Raw genomic sequence first — 26978 nt, forward strand, 5'->3', positions numbered from 1 at the left:
TTGGGATCGGTTTAATTGCAGTCAATTTGCAACCATTTCCGGGGCTGGCGTTTCTACCACTGACCCCAGATCAGCTCAAAGGCGACTTCCTCAACGCCACTTCCTCTGAATTGTTACCGGCCTCTCCGTACCGGATTGGTTAGTAATACCTCAAGGACATTTCTGACCCTGTTTAATTATTTTGTTTTAAAACCAACACGAGAAACACAGATTTACAGTCACAGAAATATATCCAGTATTAGCGAAGGATTTCTAGTCTGTGCCCTGAGAAAATGCGCTATTACTGTTTTTCTCAATGACTGTTGCTTTGTCGCCACCCAGTGGAGGTATTACGACAGTGCAGAAAATAAAATTAAAAATTAAAAAAAATCCTGGCACTGTCTTCCCAGCAGGGGAGCAACGGACCATCTTTGGTCCTTGCAGTGGTTTATCTTGTGGAAAAAAATGCTTGGAATTAAGTCCATCAATAACTTTAGCATTAGTTCAACCATGCCCAAAAGAAAGATCATCCGACACGTTTCATTGATTGAGCAGTTAAGTAAGGAAACTTAAAAATACTGGTGATTTTTAATTAAATCCTACGCTTTTCGCAGATATAGCTCCATCAAAATTTTGTTTGAACAAGTGGAGTTTAAAAGACCTTGTTTTTATGCTCAGTTTTCAAACAGCCATCTAGATCATTACCATGTTTCTAATTTAATCGAATACACTCTTTCAGTATAACGACTTAAAACATGTTGTGTTTTAAGGCTACACAATGTTGCCTTGCCTTTATAAGCAACAGGCCTATAACGGGCGCCAAACAAGATACAGTTATGGGAGGCTTCTGACTTTGGGTCACAGCACACACTGTTCTCTTGGGGGACACAGTCATTGACTTTGGATCTTTATGTGTATGCCAAAAGAAATCTTCATTTTAACTATCCTAAAATACACACCAATTACAGACACACGGGTTAGCAAACTCAACAGTGAGGGAAAAGTGGCTCTGAAAGCATCCAATCACAGCAAAACCATTGCCAGCGGAGGAAGATGTTGATGGTAATTGAACATCAAAGGTTATTGTCTCTTGGATGTTTGCTGTTTACTTTCAGCTACTCTCTCATTACGCCAGTTTAGCCTACATCTTAAACGATACACAGTCACAATGATCTACGTATGTTCTTTTAACCAAGGTCACTGCTGCAAGTCTAACTGGGGATCCAGATGATTGTGTTTACAAGCAGATGTGCACGTAGAAAACGTATAAATCCAGTAATAATGTATCCAGTCGTTAAAAGCTTCTGCGCTCTGTTTTGGGATGTTTTAATACGCAACCATGTCTACATTTAACTTACTTCGAATACACCTAATAATGAATCGTCATCATCAAAAAAAAAAAGTATTTACTCATCTCAGCTTTGTGATCACGCGTCACTTTCCTTTTCGGATACTTATAAACAACTCTTTGCGACACAAGAGCCAGTTGATAAGAAGCTGGAGGTCAGGTGATTGAGATTCCCAAAGCGCGATTAAAGGGAAGCGACTTCTTGCTGCTGAAGGGACATTCAGTCGACATCTCAGCTTCTGCGAAGTTTTCCAGAAAGCACCAACGATGTGGACATCGCCGTCAGTATCCCTGCTCCTGTTCGTCTCATTCTTCCATGGATGCAGGAATTTCGTGTGCCCGAGGATCTGCCGTTGTTTCTCCAATACAATCAGGTGCAACAATATAACACAAGGGTCAGCTCCAGTGATGGACCACAGGGATAGAAGATTGTAAGTTGGCAACATGTGGAATAATGTGTTTACGGGGTGGATGTTTTTTTAAGGCAGCTAATTCGTGTGATAAAGCCATTGCCAAGGTTATTGCGCGCGTATTTACGCACGGGGCTAAGATCCGCACTGAAACGTCTTTCTTGTTTAGCTCTTCTGTGCCGTTTGTAGAGTTAACAGTGATGAAATCACGCTTTATCGCATTTTTAACCTGTTGTAAGTGGCCTTAATTTTGAGCACCCATTTAAACCTGAGTTTGGTTCCAGTATTTATTGTATACTTAGGGGGGAAAGTCTCAGGTGTAACTTTTGATCATTCAACAACCATTACCAGTACTCTGATATTAATTAACAGGCATAAAAACATTTTTGGAAGCAATCTCTGTACTTTGAATGTAGTCCAAATCAGTCTTGCATACAAACATTATTCTAACACTGCATCTAGTTTCACTAAGTGGCAAAGGTATTTATAATTTTTATCTTTTTCTTGTTTTCTTTTATCCTCAAATTTAGCCATGGAAGCCCTTTGTATGTTTCTAATTTAAGCATCAGTGGTATGATAAAGTCTGCTTCATAAAAAAAAAAAAACCATCCAGACATACACACCTGCTCTGTCAGTAGTATTGTGTGCATGTGTTCTCTGGTAGATAAAACAAAGGCCAGCTGTGTTCTTGTTCTTTTGGCCTGTGTGCATCTTCCTGTGAGAACGTTTTATGTTTTACATTCAGACCACTCTAAGTCTTCATAATATTGAGAGATAAATGTGGATAGATCCCTAATGGAGAGTGAAGAACTTCTGCTTCTAAGCATGGACTGTATTTATTTCATTTAAGTAGTACATCACGCCCTATTTTTTTGAAAACACAAATGTCAAGTTGCTCTCACACATTGTGAGTACACCTCTTGATTTGTATGGTTTTCTGGACATCACAGCTCACTTGTTGAGTTAACCAAACTGTCAAAAGCCTTGAAGGTGGGTAATCTTGACCTCCTCTTCAGTAACAGAGTACACAACACCTTGACTCTCTTGTGATTAACGTCTGTGAACACCAAGGCTGGCAGCTTTGTGTGTCTATCAAATGCTGCCAGTAACTCTATACACTCACTCCTGGAACTTTCTGTTCTACCAAATTACAACTTCTATTTGTTTATAATATTGACAGAGCATTTCTGTTAGCTGGGAATAATGTATATGTTGCAGATGTGAAAATGTTGCTCACTGGTGGGAAGAGAACTTGCTCATTATGAATGCCTCAAACAACCTAAATGGTGAATTTCTGTTAGAGATCAAAGTAACAGTGTGTCTAGACAGGCTGTAAACAAAACCTAGGAAAATTTCATTCTAACTGAACACTAAATATTTGCTAAGACAAAACTTGTCCCATGGCTACACTTACCTTTTTGTCACAGAGCCTCAGATGATTTTAAGATGTCACTACGTCTCTATTACATCATTAAACTGTCCTCCCAATCTTTTTATGCCTCCTTTCGCAGGTTTCTTTATCATCTGTCTTTGCAAACAATTTCAAGCCATTCCTTTGAAGGTTTGAAAGGAGTCCAGAGGATGTACGTATCACATTTCTTCTGCTGACAAACTTCAACTCAGTTGTGATACTGCTTAAGTGAGGAACAATATGATGAAAACTAAAGCTCAAAATATAAGATTTGGGTTTTGCATCACATAAACTAATAATTGCAGTGTCTCTGCTTTGTTTTTTGTGGCAAATCTCATAAAAATGGTTGCAGTGTGTTTATACTGCACATCAGTCTGACAGTGTGACGTAAACGTTAAGAAGAATCTCACTATTTATTTTCTGCTGTACACAGAGAGATTACTCAAAGTGTAACCTTGAAAACTATTGAGACATTAGCATTTAACAACCTCCTCAGCCTCTTTGAAATGTAAGTCTTTTGTGATTCTCCCAGTCCATTAAAGTCACGATTACTGTAGTGCACCCCGGTATGGACTGTATGCTCTGTATTGCTTTGCAGCTCAATCCAGAACACAAGGAGTCTGATGCACATTGACAGAGGAGCATTTAACAACCTCCCCAAACTTCGCTACTTGTGAGACAACTTAAAATTTATTTATTCAATTGTCAGTTTTTAAAAATTCCTACAGAGTAGTCTGACTTGCAACAAACTTTTTTTTTCATCTTTGTCACATGAAAGTGACACATTGCTCTTTTTATTTACAGGAGTATTTCAAATACCGGTATTGCAGTTTTTCCTGATGTCACTTCAATCAGTTCACTTGAATCTGAGTTTGTCTTGTGAGTAAATCTCTTGTTATATTCTTAGAGACTAATACAAAGGAAATCTTCAGTGTTACTGCAAGTCCAGTTTCAACTTATTATTACACTTATTACTATTTTTGCAGGGATATATGTGACAACATCTTCCTTCTAGAAATACCCACAAACGCTTTCACTGGAATGTCAAAGGAATATGTTACAATGTGAGTATTGCAATGTACAGGACACTTTCACTTATTTTGAAATTGTATTATAGCAGTCCAGAAAGTTTGAACATGCAAATGTTTCTTACATTTTCAGGAACCTGTACAACAATGGCATAAGAAAAATACACGAGCATGCCTTCAACGGAACAAAGATAGATAAGCTGTATTTGTTTCATTTTACCACATTATGTCTAATTTCTGTTTAAAATTCTTCTTTTGCACCATTAAAGTTTTGCTCCTATGTTCTGCTATGTTTAGGGTATTAAAAAATAATCGAAACCTTAGAGTGATCCATAAAGATGCTTTCACAGGAGCCACGGGCCCTGGAGTCTTGTAAGTTTTTATTTGTATACCCCTAAAAGTCACTTTGTGCTAAGTTTATTTTGATTTATTGAGGAAAGCTAAAGGAAACCCAGCCAGGGTGGGGGGTAGGCTGTTCAACAAGCCTAGAGCCAATCCAAAACTGGGAGAGGTTGGAGAGGTTTGCGTCAGGACGGGCATCCGGTGTAGAATCTTTGAAAGATTAAATATTGGGCTTATCAAGAGGACAGAGCACAAGAGAGGTGAAGAAGAACTTGCAGGCATGGTGGAGTGGGTTGTCAGGAGAGGGCATGGGCGGGACATGTGACAGAAAGATAGCAAGAGAGTGAAAGGAAAGGTTCAGAAGATGGTGATGGCACCATGATGTATAGTTTGGAGATGGCTACTCTGAAAGTTAGAGAGGTAATGCTGAAGTAGTCTGGACATGTGCAGAGGAGGGGCAGTGGATATATTGGACAAAGGATGCTGAAGATGGAGATCCCAGGCAGGAGAAGAAGAAGAAGATTTATGGATGTGGTGAAGAAGGACATTTAAACAGAGTTTGTGTGACAGAGGAGGGTACTAGAGAAGGGGTGAGGTGGAGGCAGATGATCTTCTGTGTTGGCCCCTAAAGCGAGCAGCTAAAAGAAAAGAAGAAGAAGAAATAGGGGAAGAAGAATAGGGAAGCAAAAGGAGGAAGATGCTTACTAAACACACCAGTTAAACTTTAAGACTTGACACAGGCTGTATTCTGTGTCTGGACATGGTCTTACTCTCCTGAATTGCTTTTATGTCCTTCATAATGTTCATGTAATCTTCAAAGAATACACTGTGGACTTCAGCTAATCAGAGAGAAACAGTAACAGTCTGATGAACAATGGGAGTGTAAAACAGCACAGTGGACACAAAAACTCTGTCACACTGTATTATTGTCGGTTATTTTTTCACAGGGATGTTTCTGCCACAGCTCTCACAAAGCTGCCATCACAGGGACTGGAGTCAGTTCTAGTGTTGTTTGCTCTGTCCGCCTACACCTTGAAGAGTCTGCCTCCTCTGCAGGGACTGTGGAGTCTGCGAGAAGCTCATCTCACCTACAACAGCCACTGCTGTGCACTGCTGAGCTGGAACACTCACAGGTGACTTACACTGTGCTTCCTCAAAGCTTAACCCTACCCCGTGACTCTTTGAATTTCCATGCACTAGTTTAAATTTAAGCCCATCAAAATCACAATGCTTTGCTTATTAAGCAATGCTGAATTGCGTTACACAATATATCACAGGTTTCACAAACATCTGCACCTGAAATATGCCATGTAGTGGTGACATAACTTTATGTTATGTTCTTGCTTTTCTACAGAGACTTACCAATTAATCCTGTGTGGAATAACAGCTCCACATCCTGTATTGAGAGAGATCCAGCCGGCAGGTAAACCATTTGATTCAGCAATATTTACCTGTCTTAAATCTCATTTTTATTTTTATTCTAATGAACTTTACACCTTATTGAAATCAACTTACAAGTGTGTTTGAAATGGATTTGCCCCCTGGTTTACTTTACTTACCATACTTCACTTATTTTAAGATATCTTCATTCTGAGCACTTTATTTAAAGAATATCTTCTTCTTTTCTATTTAAATCTCCTTCAAATGCAGGGTTCAGCCTGTAATGGGAGAGTCAACAGACACATCTCTACTTATGGGCGTGCCGTATTTCTCAGAAGGTGACCTGCTTGCTGAAGATGACAGCTATGGAGATGTGAATTTCCACTATCCAGAACTGGACCTCTGCCAGACCACCCGCACTCTGGTTTGCACACCTGAGGCAGATGCTTTCAACCCCTGTGAGGACATCGCAGGTTTCAGTTTTCTCAGAGTAGCTATTTGGTTCATCAATTTACTGGCTATTACAGGTAATCTGACAGTGCTGCTGGTCTTCTTCAGCAGCCGGAACAAGCTGACAGTACCTCGCTTCCTCATGTGCCACCTGGCTTTTGCAGACCTTTGCATTGGGGTCTACCTTCTGATGATAGCTACTGTAGACTTGCGGACTCGTGGTAGCTACAGTCAGCACGCCATTGAATGGCAGACAGGACCTGGTTGCAGTGCTGCTGGCTTCCTGTCAGTTTTTGGTGGGGAGCTGTCAGTTTACACACTTTCCACCATCACCCTGGAGCGTTGGCACACCATCACCAATGCTATGCAGGTAGAGCGCCACCTGGTTCTTATGCAAGCTGCAGGCATAATGGCAGTAGGTTGGCTCATCTGTCTGGGGATGGGGATACTGCCCTTGATTGGTGTCAGTAGCTACACCAAAGTCAGCATGTGCTTACCCATGGACATAGAGACTCCTTTGGCTCAGGCTTTTGTCATAATTATCCTGCTCCTCAATGTGGGCGCCTTCCTCGTTGTTTGCGTTTGCTATGTGCTGATCTACCTGGCTGTAAAAAATCCTGACTTACCTAGAAGAAGTGCAGACACCAGGATCGCACAGCGCATGGCGGTACTCATCTTCACGGATTTTCTGTGCATGGCACCCATCTCCTTCTTTGCCATCTCTGCTGCTTTTAAGTTTCCCCTCATCACAGTTACCAACTCCAAAATTCTGCTGGTCCTCTTTTTTCCCATCAATTCCTGTGCCAATCCCTTCCTCTATGCTATCTTCACTAAAGCTTTCAGAAAGGATGCTTATAAACTCATGAGTACCATAGGCTGCTGTGGAAACAAGGCTGCTCATACAGAAAGGAAATAGAAAAGAAATGCATACAAATTTTCAATTGCATCAAATAGTAAATGTTTGCATTACATATATCAGCATCATATATAGTCTAATACTATGACTTACTCTTGAAAGTAGTCTGCTCCATCATCTTGTTTACTTCATATGTAATTCATTGTTGCATGACTATGCAAAAGGATCCACTTTCATAAGCATAAGAATGTAAGTGAGACTAGCCATACATACACAGTTAGATCCATAATTTGCTGGACAAAGACCAGAAAATTTTTGACTTTTTTTTGTTGCATTTCCTGATTAAGAATTACAGAAATTTCAGTTCTCCATTTTCAGAGGCTCAAAAACAATCGGACAGTTGACTGACAAGTGATTCAATGACAAGTTGATGCCTATTTCCTTGTTATTTCATGACAAATTAAAGTACTTATACTAATGCACAGACTGAATGCATGGTTGAATCTTGATTTTATAGCTTTTCACTGTCATTTAAAAAATGAGGCCCAAATTAATGTATATGCAAATGAGGGAGACTTATGATTTAAATCATGTTACATTATCAGTCAAACATGGTGGAGGCAATTTTATCGCTGTATAACATTGTATGGCTGTCAGTGAGTCTGGATCAGTTGATGATGTATCTGCTGATATAAGTAGCAGAATGAACTGTTAAGTGTACTGGGCCATACTCTCTACTCAGATTCAACCAAATGCTGCACAGCCAATCAGACAGAGCTTCACACTACAGATGGATAATGACCCAAAGCACACTGCACAAGCAATCCAAGAGTTTCTCAAGGCAAAGAAATGGGATATTCTTCAATGGCCAAATCAGCTTCTCAGTTACTGAAGACAAAACTGAGAGACCCACAAACAAGAAGCAACTGAAAGCAGCTTCAGTAAAGGCCTGGCAGAGTATGTCAAGGGAGGCAGTCATTAATTGTAAAGGATTAAAGTGTTAAAACATCCCTTGTATTTAAGTTAATGTTACTTTGTACAATTACTTTTGAGCCTCTGATTTTTTTTCTTTTGTAAAAAAATAAATAAAGAAACTGGAAGTCTGTGCTGGAATCTCATCTTGATTGTTTGATTTAAAATCCACTGTAGTGGTGTACAGGGACAAAACATTTGTGTCTGCGTCCAGCAAATTATGGATCTAGCTTTAAAAAATAAACATTTACTTTAAGTTTTTGTTCTCTTCCTTTTCCATATCTGGACTGCACAAGCAAGTATTCCTCAGAAAAGGTAATCAGGATGTGAGAATAAGTAATCCCACACAGGAATTAGACTGGCTGTGTCAAACCTCGTACCTGAAAGAGGAAGGAGATACAAACATCTCTCATGATGATGCTGATGCACTTTTGGAGATGGTCTGATGTGTTATCAGAAAGTATAAGCAATTATGAATTTGCATTCTGTGAAGTTGCACAAAGAACTGAGTAATATCTAGTATATGATATCGTCTCTCAAATCCTACTTGAGTTTAAACCCACTCCACAGGTGTTTCCACGGGAGAGTGCTGACTGGTCAGAAGAGAGAAAGTTAAAATGTAACCGTTAACACTGATAATGTTTGGTGAAGCTTTACAGTGAGAAATGAAATGTGGCCATTAATCAACAATGCCAAACAAGAATCTATAGAAGAAAGCTCGATGAACGTTGAGGCGTTGCTTTATCGACATCTGTCAAGAATACATTTTGAATCTCAGCATTAACGTCCATGAGAAAATACAGTAATGTGATAAAAAACAACAACACCAAAACTGCAACAGTAACTGAACAGCGTTCTTAGAATATGACTGAAAGTTCAACAACAGCTTCTAAATGGACCTTGGATTCTTATTCTATTTGTGGAAGATCAGTAGCAAAAGTGACCACGTGGTGGAGTAGTTTGATTTAGTAGTAGTTTTTGTTTTGTTGTTATTTTTGTAACTCTAAGATTAAAGAGATCTTGTGTTCCTCTGTAGGTTTCATACACGTTTTTCTTATTAGGTAATAGATTATTTGCAACTTATTTCAATAGAAATTAAGAAAACAATAGAAAAGAAATAACAGAAAAATAAATACTAACTATATTCTCTAGTTTTATTGAGTGATTTTAATAATCCTGCTTTTACAGCTGACTTCAGGCTGACTTTCAGTATTTACCACAGACAGCATAAAGATATATCATCTATATGTTCTATACAGTGTCTAGTATTTCCACACACAGTCCCGCCTGACGTCCCACTTGGTAAACGTTTTTCCCCCCTCTTCAGCTACGTGGTGTTGCAACTATTTACACAAGTGACGCTGAAGCCACTCTGCTGGGTGATGTTGGATATTGTTGCAGCTGAATTGTGCGTTTTGGCACAATCCCGTCATATTTAAAACGCTTGCGGACCTGTGCTGTGGGACGAAAAGAAGCAGTTCTCCGGACCGGTCATGGCAAAGAAATCATTAAAACCTGATTGGGTGGTTTTGTTTTCTACAACTATAGCAATACTTGTGTGGATTCCAATCAGCGGTAAGTTGTTAATTTTCTTTTAAAGACTGTGTTTTGCTGCACTGACATCATTCCCCTAAAGTTCAGAGCTCGGTTCGTGTCTCCTGTCCACTACTTTGCAGAGAGAGAAGCATTCCTCAGCATGACGGACCGCAGCTGGGACAGATTTAAATATCTGGTTAAATTGTTTTGTATCAGTCGCTGGAAAACCTAGAAGATTTCTTTGGATTTCTTTTAGTAGCATTTTGCTTTTTTAATTAAGTCACAAAATGTGGCATAAACGGAACGGTGGCAGTGAAAGGACGTCAGGATAGCTATAAATTAAAAGTCCCGTGAGCTGTAATTCATAGAAAAGCTTTAAAATGCTGACTGCGTAAATCACCTTGTTTTTCTCCTCGTGTGGCCCAATTTTGCTCAGCGTGCCCTCTTAGAAAAAGATTTTTGATTTAAAACGCAAATCCAAAGTGTTCTTTTTCACTCTCTTAAATAATATGCAGAAAATAAACATGCCCCCTACTAATTGTTATGATAATTTCCACTTTTTTTCTCTAACATTTAATAATGTTTCGAACTGTCCCGATGCATGCTCAAACACGTTGCGTTTCAGTGGGAGAGTGCATTTTCACCTAAGTGACTTCTTCAGTCTCAACTGCCTGCAGGTTTCCCCAACCTTATAAACAGTGCATCTATATAATGACTGAAAATGGTACCACTGATCAATACCATATCTTTATCAAGTATATTTCCATTTTACCATTTATTAGTTCTAACATACGCTAACATGCCTTTTGTAAACAGCCCAACCGTCCAGGACCTCGGAGCCTCTTGTGATACCTCGAGCTGTTTCTCGGATGTATCTGAGTCCAGAGGAGCTCAGGAAACTCCGCTTTAAGCCCACCGTAGGCACCATTCAGCTGTCAGAGGGCCATGAAGCCAAACTGAACTGTTCCATTGACATTCCTGATACCAGACTGGAGCCCACCATCCTGTGGGTGAAGGATAGTAAGGAGCTGTCACCAAACATCCATGTAGTGATGAATGAGCTCCAATCCATCACAGATGGGGTATCAACTCTCCTCTCCACTGTCATGTATGTATCACATGAAGGTGAAATGTGTGTGATATGACAGATTAGGTACATAAACTGATGTGTCCTTATGCATTACATATTACAGCATTAAACATGTGCAGAGAGCGGATGCTGGAGAGTATCGTTGCCGACTGAGTATCAGCAACATGTTGGTAGAGTCTGATCCGATCAGCATTCGGGTAGAAGGTGAGTTTTAGTATCCAGAGTATTCAAAACTTCTTTGTCCACACGTTTCGCAGTTCTTTCACACTTCTTTAATCTGACTTAGGTCTGCCAACATTTGCCAAGCAACCAGAGGACAAGAACATAACAATATAGTTTTACAAGTCTGGGGATTAGGCTAGTTTAGCATTAAGACTGTAAATTTTCCCAAAACACCACATTTTGCAGATTCTTATGACCATTGAAAGTGATAGGAAAAATAAGGGCAGTAAAGATTTGCTTGATAGTGTTTCCTCTGTACACCACTACACTGTCATTATGTCATTATCAAACAATCCAGATCAGATTGAAGTGCAGATTCAATTCTACTGCTTTTACAAAAAAAAATTGCATTAACTAAAAATTAAAACCAGTTTTATACCCAGTCCATTTACAGAGGCTCAAGGCTTGTGGGCCTCTTTTATTATTCAAATTTGTAATTAATAAGAGCAGTCATGCTCTATTGGGTTGAGGTCAGGTGACTGACTTGCACATTGAAGAATATCCCATTTGTTTTGCTTGAGAAACTCTTGGATTGCCTTTAGTGTGCTTTGGGTCTTCATCCATTTGTAGTGTATGTGCTCTCTGATCAGTTTTGCAGCATTTGAATGAATCTGAGCAGAGACCATAACCCTTTAAACTTCACAGTTAATCCCACTACTATCAGCAGTCACATCATCAGTAACACTAGTGATCAGTCCACTCAGTGACTGTACACTGTAAAATATAACTTGTTTTAACTTAAAAATATGATGTAAAGGGCTGCCTTCAAATTTAAGTTAAGTCAAGAAATAGAGTTTGTCCTTGTAACACAACCAATTATTATCTTGATAAAAAAAAAATCACATGTTGTCTAAACTTTTGTCTTAGTTTGTTAGAGGTTTGTTAGTCAGTTCAACTGCTTTAATAGTCATTTTTACTTGGGAAAACTATTTCATCTAAATTAAAATAATCTGTTGTTTAAACTGTTGTCCTAATTTAGTTGACTTAGGTTTTTTAATTAATTCAAATGCTTAGTAGTTCTTTTTACTTAGGAATCTATTTTAGCTTAACTAACATAACCTGTCAGCTAAGTTGATTACAGTTTATTAATTAACTGAGCTCCTTAAGGTAGCTGTGTGAACCTGAAAACCAGTTTCATTTTAATTATCAGAGTTGATTGACTGGATGTAAAAAAAAATTTGTGTATTGAACATCTTAAGTAATTCTTTGAGCTTTCCATCATCCATTGCAGCAAAACTACCACTTAGGTTTATCTCAGATCTCAGGTTTAAATGTCTACATTCATTTAAATTAATTTTCTGTTGTTTACAAAAAATAAAATAAATAAAAACCCACAGATTCCATTAAAGTGTATCTGATCATTTCATGCAGAAAGTTTGTTTCAAGAACATGACAAGACAATTAGTCAGTACCCAAAATTCAACTTTTAGTGCACCATCTTAGTCATCTGAGAAACAGAAAAATCAGTGATGTAGCTCATCAGGCTCACAATCCATCCAAATTCATAGGTTGCTCCCTGTGAAACAATAAATTAGAATTTGGTCTTGATCACAGTTTGGATGAAGACAGATTGGGTGATTATTTTGCACAAGTTTGATTAAATTCTGACCAATACTCTAGGAGCAGTAGCGATTCTTGTGAATTGTGGACAGTTGGACAACAGAACCCTCACCATGGCATGAGTTTATCAGACTTTCAACAGGATGAGATAAAAACTGCTGTGTTAAAATTAACAACATAAAGTCTGCATTAATGGAATGTATCAAGGGGACACTTGCTATTTTAGAAAAATTATTCTTTACATTTGCAAAATTTTTTAAACTTCATCTGTGCTCAGTCACACCTGTCAGCATAAAACTTGAAATATTAAAATAGTACAAAACCTTTACTGTTAAGTGACAGTAAAGATCAGTTTATAACAACTAAGACTTCAAACTCTTGTATTTGTCTTCACTTACAACTGCAACAAATTCCACAGAACCAATTGCTCTGAAAATGAGTTCTGCATGAAACATTTGATAATATGAATATTTCAGAAACATCAGTTTCAGTCTGCTCAATTGCAAAACAAAGGAAAAACTACAGACTTGCATGAGATAAGCATCTGCAGAATCCACCATTATATTGTTGTTCACAGAAGTAAGTTTCTTAAACCATGAAAAAATGAGTTATTGTCTAATCTGGAATGTCTAGTCAATTAGTGACATACAAAAGTGAAACATGAGAACTTGCAAGTATGGAAAAACAAACAGTAAAATAAAAACTGTCTTTAACGCTAAGGCAATTGTATGCTGTGAGCATACAATTGCAGTTCTGCATGACTTTCCGCAAGAGTCTGTTTCTTAGACCATGCACAAGTGAGATGCACTGCATTCCACCAATGTTAATGAGGACCTTCTGAATGACTTCAAAGGTGTACTTAAGTTCCTTTGGATAGTCTATGTTGAGGGCAAAAAAAGACCCATCAGCATGGAAATGGCACTTGAGACATCCCTCAGATTAGACAGGATTACTGCCGCCTAAAGGACAACCAACACATCGATGATGCCTTTTTCTTTCATCATCACAATGCCAACTTTCATCCTAGTTAGTAAACGTGTCTTCAATATCTGTGGGCTTTAAAAGGGTTCAAAGACAAAAAAAACAAAAAAATTATTTACCATACTTGACTTAGAAAAATACACAATATCCCTCGTGCTTTAGAATTCATGTCTTTCCAAAGAAGAGCCATACTGATGCCTTGGATGATGGTGATTGACTTTGGGTAACACTAATTAGTTGTTGAAGTTTTTTTCAGAATGAGATATGCACCCCCATGTTACAAATCCATTTCTTGCTTTAAACAAAGACCACGTTCATAAATAACAGAGCATGTCTTCATTTGCAGAATGCGAACAAAAATTTAAATTTAAATTTACCTGTGCTAAATATTGGCTGTGGTCTGAGTCAAATGTAACTGAGAATACATGAAATGTGCAAACTGGAGCTAAACTACAGGATCAGAATGTGGCTCCACAGACAATGCTTCTTTAATCAGTAACAGATTTTTTCCCCCCATATATTAACAACATGAAAAAAGAGCATATAAACATGGCTGGACAGGTTGCATAACTGGCACTGAATATCAACATCCACCTTTACCCAGCTGTCCAATGACTCTGGGCCAGTGACCTTTAACTCTTTAACTCTTACCCAGTCTACACAATCTCTTTTCCAGGGTCCAGGACATTTCACCAAAGTATTGCCCCCGACAGCTGCAGTAGCCACTGCAACCCCTTAAATTTCCTAATATCTCTGCCATTACAATATACAATGTGAGAAATCAAACGCAAAGCTGTAGTGAACAGTACAGCAGCGAAATGTCAAAGACCCTGGTGAAGACATGAATAAACACAAGAAACTAACATTAATGCTAGTTTGCCAGTTAGTTTCTCTGAACCCCAGACCAAATCCAGTGTCACAGATCTCGTAATAATACATTTGGTGAGGAAAGAGTATACACGTTATCATGTGGCATCTACAGGGAGTAGGGTGTTAACCCTTTGAGTTAAAGCCTAAAGTCTGCACTTCAATCACATCTTGATTGTTTGATTTAAAATCCACTCTGGTGGTGTAATTATTGAATTAACTAAAAGAAACAATGCTAACCTTCACAGTCTTGAAAGTGTGTGAGGGATCTTCCTTGAGAAAATGAGGTCCTCTGTCCTCTTCCTTTGTGTAAAGCTCTGGTCAAAGAAGTCAAAAAGAAAACAATAAAACTTTTTAAACAGTATTTATGAAGCATGTAGACAGCTCCAAATTCACAGCTTTTTGCTACATAATTCCATCAATATATGATTATCATTGGAGATAACTGGGTCAGTTACACCTGTCTTGTTTGTTTTAATATTTTGATATCTTTTAATTTGAGTCAGGCTGATCTGCATATTCAAGTAGAATATGATACCCAACCTACCACCAAAATACACAGATTCTGTAAAAGTTAACACACTAAGTGTCCAGTTGTGAAATATGATGACAGACTTTACTTATCAGCTTTGTTTGAATGAGTTAATCAGTTGAACTGGATAACCTAAAACTTAAACAAAGGAGAACATTTAGCAGTTGAACACTTACATCATCATCGAAGCATTTTATGAGCCTAGTTAGCCCTGCTATGCCGCTCTTGGTTTTGTACAGCTCCATGAACCTCTCCATATTGGTCAAGCCCAGCAAAGCGGGACCCTTTCAGGTCAACAGATGTAAGACGGGCAAATTCTGCTTCAGCCTGAGCAATGGAAGAAGAGGGGTGGGGGGTACAGGCAGAATTTAAAAAAAAAATGCTTTGAGACCTAACTTTAAGCAAACTGTCATCTGAGGCCCATTAGAGAAAACACACACACACAAAAGCAAACAAACAAAGAGATGCACGTTACCTGCTGTTCAGCGAACAAGGAAGTTCAGAGAACAACAAGCTTTGTCTTGAAATCTTTTAAAGTAGAATGAGTGTGAAAATGACTCTTATGTGACAAACCTTCAGTTATGGATGTGTATTAATGACAAACCTTCAGTTATGGATGTTATTACAACCACAGGACCCTAAAAAGTCTGCTCCATTGCTTTTGTTAATGAATCATTTGTTGGTAGCATGTCTGAAAATTTAGTTTATGCTACCTGCATGTGATCATCGATAGCGCAATATTACTTCTTAAGAAGTACCCTGACACTACAATCTTTATATCATTTGTTCTACAGAGCTATTAAATTACAATATAATCTGTGGTGTTTCCCGTATGAAAAAATACACAAAAGGTAACTTACCATTTGACTCCAGTGACAAAAATAAATGCCCACCATCAAGTTTGGCTTCACAGACCTAAAATAAAATAAAATAAAGATATATGTTATAATTATATTGTTGTAGCCATATAGGGGTGTTTGCATATAATTTTCTGACACCTATAAACAATGTTATTGTTGTTACAACACAGGGAATGCAGTTAAATTAAAAGCTAAATTATGCACACACATACACACACAAAAAAATCAGAAACAACCCAAGGGAGTTCTGCAGTATACCATGCCAAAAATCAGTGTCTCTGATACCAATTATTTTGTCACTACAGCTCTTTTAGTATGGAAACCCACACAATTTGGTCATACTGATCACAAGAGTTCAAAAATAAGTCAAAATGGAGCTGTTGTTAAGCATAAAGTATTTCAGGGAAAGAAATAACTGCATAATATCATTACTGCAAGAAATAATCACACTGGAGGACTATCTGATAAAAACTAATATAATGCTGGTTTGTCGACCATATTTTGTCTCAATCCTCAGTGCACTCTTGCAGCTTAGCATGCAGCAGTACATAACAACTTTAGTGATTACATAGGGGTAAACAGATGACAACAAGCATAGCAGTCCTGCCAAAAGTTCTTCTTGAACCCAGCCAGTTATCGGAAATATTGCCAAAATGAACTTCCACCAAAATACAACAGCCTGTGAACTTGAAAGAAATTTACAAGTACAGAGACAATATGAAATGAGCTTTATTAATTAGCTGAGTTAGCTTGCTAATATCGCAACAGTGGTTGATTGTTAAACCTTAAAGCTAGCGGCACAATACATTTGATTTTGTACATGCTACGTTAAAACCATAAAAAAGGCCATATGTCAGTTTATTAGGTTAAGTTTCGTCATGACACACAAGCTGGACCTTGTCGGCTAAAGTTACATTAGCTAAAGCAAACATTTCGGTAAAAGAGAAAAACACGCCTCATGCCATAAATTCAAAACATGTTCCAACTTTTGTAACTCTCTTTCCTTATAGTTATAACCAATGTTACTCACCTTGAAAGGAGATTCCAATAAAGACAATTAGAAAACGTCCAAGTAAAGTGAGCATGTTGTTAACCACTAATTCCCCAAGAGGGTCATTGACCCCCTATTGATCCTCTACCCAATCACACAAGCCAAGGTGTGGGTCACAATCAGCTAAGGTTTCGAGTGAACCCATTGTGAAACCTACCCACCTTATCATGTGATTTACTGAGATCAAATGGCCCAGGATGTGAGAGAAACCTAAAGAAGTCCAGACGCTTTTCTTTCCAAGCTCCTTAGACTATGATGACCTGGATGACTGAGAACCTTCACAGACATTTTGGACCATCAGCTGTTTCTCTCCTTCTTCATACTTTTACTTTATGTCTTTCTGGTATAAGTTAACCTTGGTTTCATCTGTACAAAACATTTTGTGGAGCTGTTCAGATTCACTTAGATGTTTTCTAGCAAAGTGTCATTTGGCCTTCTTGTTTTTGAGTGTGACCAGTAGTTTGTTGCTCATTGTAAACCATCTGTATTTACATTTTTGAAGACGTCTGTTCACCGTAGATCATGAACTGAAAGACATTAGTTTAAGTTTTAAAACAGAATTAACCAGAGAACCTCAGGCATTTTGTCTTGACTAACACATTATTTAGCTGTACATAATTGTTAACATCAATGTAGGCTTATTTTTTCTCATGACTGCCTGCAGGTTTCCCCAACCTTATAAACAGTGCATCTATATAATGACTGAAAATGGTACCACTGACTAACAATGGGTCGTGAGGTCATTGTTAGGCAATAGTACTAGTTCGGTCTGAAGAAGTCACTGGGATGGGTGAAGAAACGTTTCTCACAGTGAAAACGAAACATCCAGATGTTGTTGGAATGTTTTAAATTAATAATCAGTTGTTTGAGAAAACCCCTCCCCACCAAACTTCGAAATGTTTTTTACTTACTGTCAAACATACTCTACATTGTTTTAAAGCTTAGCAGTGTTCCATGAAATCTTTTCTTGTAAAATCAATACCATATCTTTATCAAGTATATTTCCATTTTACCATTTCTTAGTTCTAACATACGCTAACATGCCTTTTGTAAACAGCCCAACCTTCCAGGACCTCGGAGCCTCTTGTGATACCTCGAGTTGTTTCTCGGATGTATCTGAGTCCAGAGGAGCTCAGGAAACTCCGCTTTAAGCCCACCGTTGGCACCATTCAGCTGTCAGAGGGCCATGACGCCAAACTGAACTGTTCCATTGACATTCCTGATACCAGACTGGAGCCCACCATCCTGTGGGTGAAGGATAGTAAGGAACTGTCACCAAACATCCATATGGTGATGAATGAGCTCCAATCCATCACAGATGGGGTATTAACTCTCCTCTCCACTGTCATGTATGTATCACATGAAGGTGAAATGTGTGTGATATGACAGATTAGGTACATAAACTGATGTGTCCTTATGCATTACATATTACAGCATTAAACATGTGCAGAGAGCGGATGCTGGAGAGTATCGTTGCCGACTGAGTATCAGCAACATGTTGGTAGAGTCTGATCCGATCAGCATTCGGGTAGAAGGTGAGTTTTAGTATCCAGAGTATTCAAAACTTCTTTGTCCACACGTTTCGCAGTTCTTCCACACTTCTTTAATCTGACTTAGGTCTGCCAACATTTGTCAAGCAACCAGAGGACAAGAACGTAACAATATAGTTTTACAAGTCTGGGGATTAGGCTAGTTTAGCATTAAGACTGTAAATTTTCCCAAAACACCACATTTTGCAGATTCTTATGACCATTGAAAGAGATAGGAAAAATAAGGGCAGTAAAGATTTGCTTGACAGTATTTCAGTTTTGAACCTTAACCAACAAGCCACGAGACGCGCTGCATTTTGGTTTCTGTATGAACAAACAAACAATTTAGAGTTAGATTCTTAATTTGTTGAACAAATTTTTAGTTTTTCCTCTGTACACCACTACACTGTCATTATGTCATTATCAAACAATCCAGATGAGAATGAAGTGCAGACATCCAGTTTTAATTCTACTGCTTTTACAAAAAAATTGCATTAACTAAGAATTAAAACCAGTTTTATACCCAGTCCATTTACAGAGGCTCAAGGCTTGTGGGTGTCTTTTATCATTCAAATTTGTATTTAATGAGAGCAATCATGCTCTATTGACTGAGTTTTGCAGCATTTGAATGAATCTGAGCAGAGACCATAATCCTTTAAACTTCACAGTTAATCCCACTACTATCAACAGTCACATCACCAGTAAACTCTAGTGATCAGTCCACTCAGAAAACACTGATGACCCAACAGCTCCCTAAAACTGAGTCCCAGATTTTAAGCCCTATGGGAGTATCCCCAAGTCATTGACCCCCTATTGATCCTCTACCCAATCACACGAGCCAAGGTGTGGAGGAGCTGTTCAGAAGACGTCTGTTGACCGTAGATCATGATATTGTTACGTCTACCTCCTTGATAGTGTTCTTGACTTGATTAGATGTAGTTTTGAAGCTGTTGTTCTTAACCATGGAAATAATTCTGTGATCACACACTTTAGTCCTATGTGGTCTTTCATGGTTTTCATTGGTCCTGAACTGGTCAGTTTATTGCTTCTTTTTAAGAATTGTGCTGTCTCCCTAATAGCTTCATTTTATTTCATCAGCCTAATGATGGCCCCTCTTACCGGCATGGACATCTCTTTGGTCTTGCATTTAAAATTACAAGAAAAGCTATAAAATACAACCACAACACTTCAAATCAGCTCCAGATATTATGTTTGCTTCATTTGTCATGAAATAAAAGGCCTACCCTGACCATGAAAGTTCTTATCATTCAACTGATAGTAAACTTTTAGTCCCTGAAAATGGGAGACTGTGTATAAAACGCCCAGTACAAAATGTTCCCTAAAGTTGTCATGTTCATATTACTTTATGTGTTATATCAGGACAGAACTGAAAGACATTAGTTTAAGTTTTAAAACAGAATTAACCAGAGAACCTCAGGCATTTTGTCTTGACTAACTGATTATTTCGCTCTAGATTAATGTTAACATCAATGTAAGCTTAGTTTTTTCTCATGACTGTGCTGTATTTGAAGATCAAGGCTTGCTGTAAAATGAGTTTTAGTACCAGTTCTCTATCCAAGAACTTTTTCATAGAGTCACAATCTATATTATGTGTAGCATATGTGTTTTGATAAAATTGAAAAAATTGATTATTAATGCCTCTTGGGTCTGTTGAAGCTTCACCTGCATTATTTTTAATTTATGAATTGTACGGTCTTGTTCTTGTTTCCTAAGTTGTCTTGCGAATATTTTATGTGGTTTGTCACGAAGCTCAAAGTATTACTGCTTGATGTACAAAAATGCTTTACTGATTTTTGCTGAGAGTAGATTATTATATCCATATTTTAAAGACAGTATTCTCTTATGTAGCATATTGGATAGCATTTGGGCATTTTCTTTATCCAAATCTTTAATTTGTTTGTCCAAGTCAAGGAGCTTAGCCCGGTTTCTCTTCCTTCTGGCTGATTCAAAAGCGATAATAGCACCCCTTAAATAGGCCTTAAAGGCCTCCCAAAGTGTAGCAGGCTTAGTTTCAGAGTTCATTTACATCAAAATACAGAGAGATCTGTGTTTCCAAATATTCATGAAAATCCTTTAGAGGGTTAAGCCAATAGAGGGTTAAGCATTCATGTTTGCTGCGGTCTAGTTGCATTTTGGATGTTTAAGGTTAATGTGACAGGGGAGTGGTCTGAGATGGCAATATTGTGATATTTTGTGTCAGTGACATATGGCATTAATTTGGCATCCAAAAGTCAATTCTACTATATGAATTGTGCCTAGTTGAAAAGAAAGAGTAATCCCTACCAGTGGGGTTTGCAATTCTCCAAACATCAGACACATTTGAATTATCAGTAAAAGTGTTAAGAAAAGCACTGGAGTTGTTCCTGACCTGCTTAGTTAAAGAAGACCTGTCAAGCTAGGGGTCCAACACACAATTCAAATCCCCACCAATGATAAGGTTTGTTTGGAACATGTCTGGGATAAGTGCCATCACTTTTTTGAAGAAAGATGGACTGTCCACATTCAGGGCGTATATATTGAGTAGAGTGAGAGGTATAGAAAACAGCTCCCCGACCACAATCAAATAGCATCCATTTCTGTCTGATATTGTGCTTTTATGTACAAATGGAATACGCTTCTTTATCATAATAGCTGTACCTCTCGCTTTAGCAGGGAAGGTAGAATGGTACACATTCTCAATCCACCTACATTTTAATCGTATATGAAATTTATCTTTCAAGTGAGTTTCCTGCAAGAACACAATATCCGGTCCCAATGTTTTAAGATGAGAAAGAACTTTCCCTCTTTTAACTGGATTGTTTAAACCTCGCACATTCCAACTAAGGAAGGTTGCATTTCTACCGCTTTGTAAGCTTACATTATTCTGAGCAGCCATGTCATTGAAAAGTAGGGAATGTTATTATGCGGCTCTGCAGTATTTAAAGTGACAACGTAACAGTTGGGCGTGGGACCCACCCTCCCCTCCCTACTAACCCCCCAAACAAACATTAGAAAAAACAGATTTAAATCAATAAACACGAGTGTGAACTCTGTCCGCATTTACAAGGGTAAACAAGCAGCGGCGCGAGAAAAAAGAGAACTACGGAAAGCACTCACAACAGGTAAAATAACAATCAAAAAGTAAAGTAGAATAAAATAAAAAACAACAAAAGGACAACACAATATACTTCCCCGTACTTTTACTGAGCATGTATAAAAAGGGTGTAATTGTATTAGATGGAGGAGTTGTACCAGGAGATGGCCACAGGCAGGAATGATTTCCTGTGTCGTTCAGTGGTGCTTTTTGGTAATCTCAGTCTCTCACTGAACGTGCTCCTGTGAGTAGCCAGCAGAAATGGGTAATGCGTTACTGTAATCCGATTACTTTTTTCAAGTAACGAACCTCTAGGAGTAGAGAAGAGGGTCATTGAGAGCGGCACACAGAGAAGCTTTTTGTTGGAAGGATACAAGTTCTTCCTGTTCTTCTTGTTACTGATAACCTGACCGCTGTCTGTTTTGATCTTCTTCTTCTGATCTTCTTTTCCCGTTTCTCTCACAAAACGCTTCTTCTTACGGTCCCTAATAAAACAAAGGGGGAAAAAAGACTTTAAATTATAGTTTTAAATGACCATTTTATGGATATTGAGTCAAACATAGGGAAATTTGTACCATTTCATCATTTTTTTCTGCTGGTTAAGGCGATCGCCTTCATCTCCCATGAGATCAAGGACAGCTGAAGAGGCCTGCTGTTCAAAAGCACTGCCCTCTCCACCGAGACTCAACCTGTCGACGCGTAACACAGGACAAAACAGCATAAAACACAAAGCCATTCACATTTTTTAAAGAAACAGATGCAACAGTTTAATGCCTCACCCTCTCTCAGAGTCAAAGTCTTTAGGTCTGTAAGGGATATAATACTCTTCATCTTTGCCTGACTGCCTTTTTTTCTTGGTCTTTGGTTGTTCTTCACCATCTTCCTGCTGACCTCTTCTTTTACCACCTACCACCTCTGAAAACACCCCCTGGTGGAAATGGAAAGATCTACATGGTACAAAGTGACAAAACATGATACAGAGATCCTACTATCTTCCTCTTCTAGTTTGTATACAACATCAGCTACATCAAAACTGCATTTTATTTTGCTTCATCTCCATCAGACAGCACAAACAACTTTCTCTTTTTGACTCAAATATTGGTTTTGAATGAAAATGATGAAACAATCCTGGGTGTTTATTCAACTTGTGGGCAGGTTTTCTAATCCACCGTACTATTATTATTGACACTAGTACATGTTCTTGCTGCTGGCAAACTAATACACTTAAGAACATAAAGCAAAGCAAAAAAGTGAAAAGTAGGTCTTGCCTATATAAATAAACATAAGACAATTGTGAGACTTTGACATAGTAACATCTGCAGTAATAGTTACACCTCTGATGACATCTCACAAGGGTTAGCTTTATTTTGAAACCAAGATTGTTTACACAAAGTTTGTAATTGCAGAGAAATACTCCATTTATTTTGGTCATTTCATTTTCGAGCAGGAAGCTCACCTTTTTTGTTATACCCTTTAGATGAATAGAGAGTTTTTTATTTAAATACATATTCTTTAAATAATGTTCCCTCTTATAAAAAGTAGGATAATTAAAAAAAATTTAAATAAAACAGAAAAATGTCTGTTTTTCTGTTGTCTGTTATATAACATTAGGTATGTTCGTGGCAATTAATTTCTTAATCAGCTAAACGGGTCATTTAAGAAACAGTCAAATATTAAGTTAAATTTGAAAACAGTTTAAAAAAAAATATCCCCATTCCAAAATTTCACACAACAATCTCATTGGCTCACGGAGTGATGATGTCACAAGGTCGCCTTAAGAACCTTTAATCCTTTGAAGTTTTTTCCACAAATAGGGGTGAGACACAGCTATTCTTAGTTCGTTTCTTTGCAGCATTTGTGTTTGCAGCCTTCAAACGTTCACCACAGAAAGTTTTGGAAAGCTTTTCAGAGTCGTCGTGTACAACCTTCAACATGTACCCAACAAGACACCAACCAGAACAAAAAGATCATGCCGCTTCTCCTTCCTGGCGTGGCCGGCCAATTTCCCCAAATGACCTCTTATCCATCCAAAGGGCATTACAGGAGAGTAGGAAGGAAAACTACCACCTCCAGAATAAAATTCAAAAAATTGAAGAAGAGAAACTTCAACTGGAGGAGAAGTGTAGACAGATGGAAGCGCAAAATAAAAACCTGGAGGAAAGACAACAACGCCAGCCCGACATAGAAATTATTAATGAGGGCTGGGGAATCAGGTTTGGACAAGCCCGAGAGCAGATCGTCTTCCTGATTAAAGAAAACAAGCAGAAGACGGCGGAACTAAAGGAGATGTCCAACCAGCTTCAAGACAGCAAAGCTACTGTTGAGAAGACAGAATGGGATCTCCAATATATGGACCAAATGAATCAGCTGCTCCAAACAAAGTTCGATGAAGCTGTGAAAAAAAATAAAGAAATCCTCCAACAGACGGAAGAACAGGAGACAAAGCAAAGAGACTTGCAGCACAAACTCAAAGTCACGGAGGAAAAATACAGAATGCTGAAAGAAAAGTTGGAAGAAGCACTGTGCCAAAATAAAGTCCTTCTTCAAGAGAAAGTGCAACAGCAAGAAACATTGAAAGAAGAGAAACGCATTGTCAAAGACTTTGAGGGTAAAAATCTAAAACTGCAACAGTTTTGTAATGAACTGAAAGACAAAACAGGTGAACTAGAAGGGGAAAAGGAAAAACTGGACAAAAGATGCTCACAGATGCAGAAAAGGATTGATCACATGGCAAGAAACAACTCAGAGCTCACTAAGGGGATATTGTTGGAATACAACAACTTGAAGCGCAAACACACTGAAATGCAGGCGCAAAAGCAACACCAAGATAAAATACATGACGACCTGCAGCGTACTCTCCAAGACATCCACAGAAGAAATGAGGAGTTAGAAGACATGTACAAAGAAGTACAAGAGAGAAATGCAGACATGCACAAGGACAAGCTAATGCAGGAGGCAACATCCAAAGAACTCAAAGAAAAGCTTGAAGAAAAACAAGCAACATTAGAAGAGGTGGAGCAAACATGCAAGAAACTTGACAAGCAAAACGCAGAAACAATCGATCAGTTGAGAACCCTCATCCTGGAGAAAAAGGCGCTTGTGGAAAAGTCCATGAAAAGAAGAAAAAATGCTTCCGCTTGCCCTGGAGGAGGGACTCTACTGCTTCACCTGATGTAGCCTCGCCTTGCTCCACCTCTGTCCTTCCCCCAACCAGTCCCGGCAGTTGACTGTCCCTCCTGAGCCTGGTTCTGCCGGAGGTTTCTGCCCGCTTAAAGGCAGTTTTTCCTCCCACTGTCGCCTAGTGCTTGCTCAGAGGGGATTGTTGGGGTTTTCTCTTTTACCTTGTTTCATTATTTACTTGTTTAACATTTTTGTTCTTACTTCATTTTACCTTGTTTCATTAGTTACTTGTTTAACATTTTTGTTCTTACTTCATTTTACCTTGTTTCATTATTTACTTGTTTAACATTTTGTTCTTACTTCATTTTACCTTGTTTCATTAGTTACTTGTTTAACATTTTTGTTCTTACTTCATTTTACCTTGTTTCATTATTTACTTGTTTAACATTTTTGTTCTTACTTCATTTTACCTTGTTTCATTATTTACTTGTTTAACTTTTTTTGACTTGCTTGTTTATAATAAACCAATTGAATTTATCTTTTGAGTATTTTTCGCCTAATCTTTACAGAATTTTTCAAAACATTCATATCTGTCGCTTATTTTCTTCTTGAAACCTCATAAATGGTGAAGGAAAAACTGGAACATGGTTTGAAACACTGAAATTGTTTCAGCTCAAACCGCCAAAGTCGTGTGTGTGTGTGTGTGTGTGTGTGTGTGTGTGTGTGTGTGTGTGTGTGTGTGTGTGTGTGTGTGTGTGTGTGTGTGTGTGTCACAGGTGACACGGTGTCACTGATTAGGTCATCATGTTTAGGCTCATTCACTCGAGAAATTATTTAGGCCAAATCTTTAAAACTGTATCATTGCATACACATTTTCAATTCATTTCAATCGCACAAATGCAGAAATAATTATTTGTAGTATCTTATCTCATTTATTATGAGAACGTCATGCCTGATCATTTGCACCCACACCATCAAAAATGGGGGCAAAAGGGAGGAGATCGCATTTAATCGGTTATAACAAGAGGTCAGAAATATAAGTGCTGCAGAAACCTCTGAATCTCAGCTAAAAGCTCATGTAAACCATTTCTACAATCACAAAACAAATCGAAGTCACCAAACAGTTAAAAGAGCAGTTACGTCACCATGAATATGTGGACAGGTAATATCCATATTTTGATTTATGATTTCCTGGAGTTCAATGTGTGTGCTTAATCCTTTATGAAACTGATCTGAACCTGCAACTACAACGATCCAGGGAGGAAAGAAAGAAACAATACTTCACCCATGCTTACATTTAGATCACTCTCCTCCTTTTCTGTGATGTCACAGTCAGCAGTAGTGGTGGGGTTGATTGGCTGCTGCAGCCTGCTTTCTGCAGCTCGGTCCTCTCTCTGCTTGCTGAATTTGTCCACTAGCTGAGTGTCTTTAGAGCGTTTGGCACGCATCACCTCACTGGCTGGTGTTTTACTACGTTTTTAACCTGTCTGATGGACTCCGGCGAGGGGTTTGACCGCGACTTGAGGTACTGCTTGTAGGCATTCTCTGAGACACGGAGCAGATTTTGCAGTTCCAGCGAGTTTTCATGAGACGTGATCACATGAGCACTTTCATCATCCAAGATCCTCTGAGGGACTCGACCAAACACACCTTCTGAATCTGGAGTACGAAAAGAAATGCAGACATTTCAATACAGTGACAGATAAAAAGAGCACTAAATAAAGTTTATTAGCAACCTCAAATGTGTAGCACATCAGTTAAACAGTTCATCTGTCACTTTAAGACCTGACAGGCATGCAGTAGATGGACAAGAAAAGGTTCAAAGCCATCAGGTGCTCAGTTTAAAAAAAAGAGAGAGAAAAGAAGAGGAGGAGAAACGAGCAAAAGATACAGGTAAGCAGATGTGTCATTGGATAATGGCAGGTCATGTATCCTGAAACAATCAGAATCACAATCAGAATACTTTATTAATCCCTAAGGAAATTATGTGGGTTACAGTTGCTCCAAGAAGAAATTGTAAAAATAGTAACAGTAACAGATTAAACTCCAAACAATACATTATATTACAGATTTTACACATTTAAGAAATAGCACTAATATGTACAGATCACTCAATTATAAATATCAAGGATTAACAGAGGTAATTATAAATAAATATCAAGAAAATTGACAAGAATATTACAGAATAGAAAAGAGCATGTATAAAAAGGGTGTAAGTGTATTAGATGGAGGAGTTGTACAGGGAGATGGCCACAGGCAGGAATGATTTCCTGTGTCGTTCAGTGGTGCTTTTTGGTAATCTCAGTCTCTCACTGAACGTGCTCCTGTGAGTAGCCAGCAGAAATGGGTAATGCGTTGCT

The 26978-nt window shown here is 38.3% G+C and overlaps 3 protein-coding genes and 1 long non-coding RNA gene across 6 annotated transcripts in view; 2 read left to right on the top strand and 2 right to left on the bottom strand.

The window, feature by feature from the left end:
- Positions 1–282: 282 nt before the first annotated feature.
- On the top strand, positions 283–9207 carry lhcgr (luteinizing hormone/choriogonadotropin receptor). The gene is made up of 11 exons (XM_031732083.2): positions 283–1758; positions 3249–3320; positions 3582–3656; positions 3747–3821; positions 3953–4027; positions 4135–4212; positions 4310–4378; positions 4474–4548; positions 5466–5651; positions 5873–5941; positions 6169–9207. Exons 1-11 carry the CDS (start codon positions 1595–1597, stop codon positions 7262–7264), a joined length of 2034 nt encoding a protein of 677 aa, XP_031587943.1. The 5' UTR covers positions 283–1594; the 3' UTR covers positions 7265–9207.
- Positions 9208–9284: 77 nt separating this feature from the next.
- The window catches only part of mertka (c-mer proto-oncogene tyrosine kinase a), a 49165-nt gene continuing 31471 nt past the window's right edge, over positions 9285–26978 (top strand). For all 3 annotated transcript variants that reach the window (XM_031732081.2, XM_039621648.1, XM_039621649.1), the window contains exons 1-5: positions 9285–9751; positions 10529–10820; positions 10906–11006; positions 17933–18224; positions 18310–18410. In XM_031732081.2, the coding sequence (XP_031587941.2) occupies positions 9670–9751; positions 10529–10820; positions 10906–11006; positions 17933–18224; positions 18310–18410 (868 nt within the window). In that variant the 5' untranslated portion in view covers positions 9285–9669. The remainder of the gene's footprint in view (positions 9752–10528; positions 10821–10905; positions 11007–17932; positions 18225–18309; positions 18411–26978) is intronic.
- On the bottom strand, positions 14515–16059 carry LOC120443308. Its single transcript, XR_005615332.1, has 3 exons — positions 15825–16059; positions 15141–15291; positions 14515–14749 (listed from the first exon to the last, which is right to left on the bottom strand). It is a non-coding gene; the product is annotated as an uncharacterized LOC120443308 (long non-coding RNA).
- LOC120443307 (ATP-dependent RNA helicase DDX54-like) lies at positions 21590–26297 on the bottom strand. The gene is made up of 4 exons (XM_039621650.1): positions 25914–26297; positions 22278–22426; positions 22074–22187; positions 21590–21983 (listed from the first exon to the last, which is right to left on the bottom strand). Exons 1-4 carry the CDS (start codon positions 26064–26066, stop codon positions 21638–21640), a joined length of 762 nt encoding a protein of 253 aa, XP_039477584.1. The 5' UTR covers positions 26067–26297; the 3' UTR covers positions 21590–21637.

Source organism: Oreochromis aureus, linkage group 13 (genome assembly GCF_013358895.1).
Source record: "Oreochromis aureus strain Israel breed Guangdong linkage group 13, ZZ_aureus, whole genome shotgun sequence".
NCBI classification, from domain to species: Eukaryota; Metazoa; Chordata; class Actinopteri; order Cichliformes; family Cichlidae; genus Oreochromis; species Oreochromis aureus.